The sequence below is a fragment of the Nansenia antarctica genome (genome assembly GCF_963989245.1).
Source record: "Nansenia antarctica genome assembly, chromosome: 2".
In the NCBI taxonomy this organism is placed as follows: Eukaryota; Metazoa; Chordata; class Actinopteri; order Argentiniformes; family Microstomatidae; genus Nansenia; species Nansenia antarctica.
The window spans coordinates 60,817,075-60,821,290 of NC_137675.1; the positions used below are offsets into that span (position 1 = coordinate 60,817,075).

At 52.9% G+C, this 4,216-nt stretch overlaps 1 protein-coding gene across 1 annotated transcript in view; it reads right to left on the minus strand.

Annotated features, from left to right (window-relative positions):
- Nucleotides 1-1,794: 1,794 nt before the first annotated feature.
- Nucleotides 1,795-4,216, minus strand: part of gpr139 (G protein-coupled receptor 139) — a gene marked incomplete at both ends in the record, with an annotated part of 12,676 nt that continues 10,254 nt past the window's right edge. The window contains one exon of the mRNA XM_080524014.1: nucleotides 1,795-2,810. Within this exon, the coding sequence (XP_080380140.1) occupies nucleotides 1,795-2,810 (1,016 nt within the window). The remainder of the gene's footprint in view (nucleotides 2,811-4,216) is intronic.

Sequence of the window (4,216 nt, forward strand, 5' to 3'; positions counted from 1 at the left end):
TTCGTCCTCTGGCAGAGTAGCACCGATGTGAGGAGATGAGTGGAGCTGCTAGATAGATGGGTACAGGTTCTGCTCCAGGACTCTTCAGCGTGGCATGGGCATTGATCTTGGTGCTGTGTGGTACTGTGTGGTGCTGTGTCTAAGCACTACAGATCTGGGCTGATAGGTGTGTGTTTTATAGTTGATACTGTGCAGGCCAGAGCAGGCTTGATCTATGTGCTGCTGTTTCTGGCCTGACTGGCTCTAAAGATTCATTGTTTCTCACCTGGCCACCCTGGCTGCAAGCAGAACGAGGAGAGTTGAAGAGAACTGCTCCAATCTTGAACAAGTAGCAAGGAGTGGCTTTCAATGGGTGTTAGCTTATGATTATCATATGAAAAAACAACAGAAAGACAGAAACAAAACACCCACACCCACACCCACGCACACACACACACACTCTCTCACTTTCTCTCTCTCTCTCTCTCTCCCCCCCACTCTGCACTCAGCAACATGGGCTGAGGAGCTGCTCATAGCACATTAATTCTGACAATGGCTAATAGTCAGTCATCAAGGACAATCAATATTTAATAAAGGATCATCGACAAATAGTAGAAATGTCCTCCCTCTGATATGGGCTCCAACATTACATGATGAATGTAACAGCATCAACAACGTTTTTACCGAAAGTCATATTTTTTGTGTTATTTTCTGTGCATCTAGACTCTAGAGTAAAAGTCAAGTCTATATGGTGGTATAGCTATACAGTATATACTCTACCATGACAACGACAAGAAGCTCTTAGCCATCCTAAGGACACCTGTGAGATTCCTAAAGGGCGAATATCTTTCGGAGTGCGACTCATGGACCATCTGCATATCTTCGATGAACTCCCCGCTCTCGGAGGTCCACAGAGACGTTTTTTAATAAAAGCTCTTCGTCTTCTCATGCCCCCTCCGAGACCCGCTGGATATTACCAGGAAATGTCACTGCTGTATCGGGGGGGTGCGTGCCAGAAGGACGGCCGTGGATCGCCGAGACGTAGCCACGGTTACAGCGCACGCACGGGGGGGGAGATGTCTGGTGCAATATGACCTCAAAGTTGACGAGCTGATTTTGGAGAGTTTAATGTAAGACCGGAAAAGACTCCCTTCAGATATGGAACAGCTGTTCCGAGACCCCCCCCCCCCCCCCCCAGCAGTGGCAGTACAGCAGAAAGGCAGTGGAAACATCTCAATGTCACGAGGAGGTTGATGTGTCACAAAGGATTCCGGCCGTTGTCACTCTCGATCGCCGTAACAAACGGCCACTCATAAAACTCTGACGATAAGAGGCCGTGACGCTCGTTTATCAGTCCCTGATCTCAGTGATTGCTTATCATCAGACACCACTCTGCAATAATAAAGTCGATATAGCCAGTCAGCCAAGCTGAAATAGGGTTAGGGTTAGGTCATGTTTTTTTGCATGAATGATTTATTGAACACTGTTTGTTGTTGCTGGTTAGTTAGTTTGTGAGCTCTTGGTGTTTGAGTTGAGCAACACACGTCGTTTCCACACATCCGTCGTCTCTCTCTCTCTCTCTCTCTCTCTCTATCTCTCTCTCTTCTAGACAGTGTGCATCCTTTTTCCACTGCCCTTTATTTGGCTGTAGACTTCCACTCATCTCAGTCCTTCACCTCCACAGCCCTCCACCTCTCCAGACCTCCTCGTCCACTGACATTTCAAAGCTCAAAGAGTCCCAGAAGGGGAAGAGTCGGGTGGGTCGTCAGGCCAACGTGGCCCCCCGGTTAGCCTGTCCCTTTGTGGGCGGACAGCTCAAGAGGAGATGCAGACAGGCTTGCCGTTCTTGTCGTACTGGTACACTAACATCTTGATGCAGTGGGAGTTGGCGGGCGAGATCCAGGGGCTGCTGGTGATGGAGAAGTTGTGCCCGGCGTAGAAGGGCTGCGGCTGCTTCCTGCAGCGGAACAGCGCCCGCAGCACGCTAGCCGCCATGCTCCGGAAGCGCTTGCTGATGAAACAGTAGAGGAAGAAGTTGACCCCGGTGTTGAGCAGCGCCAGCATGTTCGCCACGTCGGTGAGCAGGTGGAGGAGGCGAGCGGGGCCTGGCGAGGCCGGGGGGGCGGAGTAGAGGTGGTAGAGGATCATGACGGTGCGCGGCGCCCACAGCACGGCGAACACGGACGTGATGGCCAGCAGGATGGCCGTGGTCTTGCCCGTGGAGTAACCGCGGAGACGGAAGCAGCTGCGGCGGCGGCGGAGCTTCCGGACGATGACGGCGTTGAGGGAGAAGAAGACGGAGCAGGGGAGGAGGTAGACCGTGGCACAGTGGGCCCACACCAGGACGTGCTGGGCCGCACTACTACTACTACCTCCACCCCCACCTCCACCTCCACTCCCCCCGGGGACTCCGCCCGCCCCTCCACCCCCCACCCCGGGGAGGCCGTGCCACAGCTCAGGCCACCAGTAGTACGGCGTGGCGGACAGCAGGCAGCCCATGTAGACGGCCAGGATGACGCGGCGGGTGCGGGCGGGGTAGGAGACGGTGTGGTAGCGCAGGGGGTGGCAGACGGCGATGTAGCGGTCGACGGTGAGCGGCACGGTGATCCAGATGGAGGTGTGTATGGAGGAGAACTCCAGGACCTGCACCGCCTTGTTGAGGAAGGGGGGCAGCGGAGCGCCCAGGATGAAGTCCTCCAACAGGAAGTCCACAAACACAATGAGCAGCAGCACCAGGATGTCGGCGGCCGCCAGCGCGAGGAGATAGTTGTAGGAGGACTTCTGACGCCGCAACACCAGCTGGGACAGGATGATGACTGTGAGGATGTTGGCTGGGGGGTGTGTGGGGGGGGGTTGATGGTGACACAAAGAGTGATGTATATGGGGGAGGGAGGTTGAAGTGAGAGAGAGAGAGAAAGAGAGAGAGAGAGAGAGAGAGAGAGAGAGAGAGAGAGAGAGAGAGAGAGAGAGTGATAGGTGAAAAAAGAATTACAGGAGAAGAGAAAGGGTGATGAGACATTGAAAATGGAATGAAAGCAGGTTAGGGAAAGGAAAGAGAGGGAGGGAGAGAGTTAGATTCCCTGTGGAGGGCATTGAAAAGGGGCAATAGCCATTCAGCCGCTCACAGTCACTAATACACACACTAATACACACACTAATACACATACAGAACAGGAACACATTCACACATCCACACAAACAAACACATCCACACAAACAAAGACATCCACACACGCACACACACGCACACGCACACGCACGCGCGCGCACACACACACACACACACACACACACACACACACACACACACACACACACACTACACTGTATAGGCACACAGTGTGAGTGAGAGACGGAGGTGTTTTCAGCACCACGGACAGCAGCCTTACTGTGGGGATTCCACAGTCCCAGACTAGCAGCTCAGTGGTCCTCCACTCCTCCACTCTAGAATACTATTCAGCACACATGACGGCACTTCTTTTTCACAATTTATTTCTCCCGAATCCTACTGAGTCTAGGGCCTCCTGCTCACGCTCTTTCTTTCATCCCTCCATCTTCCCCTCCCTGCCTCCCTCTCTCTCCACCCCCTCCACCTGCTGTGTGACACGGAGGCACCTGCCTCAGCCTCCGGCCCATTTGTTATCTCTAATAGAACACAAAGCCACAACAAAAACAGGAGGGAACAATGAGAGAGCAGCACCGTCACAGCCTTGGTAATCTGCTGAGTCGCCAATGATGCCGCGGCGGCCGCCGCCGCTACCGCCATCGTCACCGCTGTGACCCAGAAAAACATCCCAAGGACACCCCCCTCTCTCTCTCTCTCTCTCTCTCCTTCCTTCCCACCCACCCTTTATCCATCTTCTTGTATCCTTCCTTCCTCTTTTCTCTCTCTCTCTCTCTCTCTTTCACTCCTTCTACCTCCCTAAACCCTCTCCCTCTCTCCCCTATACCTCCCTCCCTCCTTCCTTTTTTCTCCCCTCCCTCCCTTCTTCCTTCCCTCCCCTTCCTGGGGCCAGGTTGGGGCATTCTGAATGGCCAAGGAGGGGGGATGACTGGAGTTGGTAATAATCACAGCATCTCTCTCTCTCTGGCTTCATTGGCATGAGCAAACAAATGTTTGCATTGCCAAAGCATCAAAAACAATGATAAGATAAAGAGGTAAGAACAATCAGAAAGTAAAGACTCAAATATTAAAAGACTCATAAGGGAAATAACACACAAAATAAACAGTTATGGT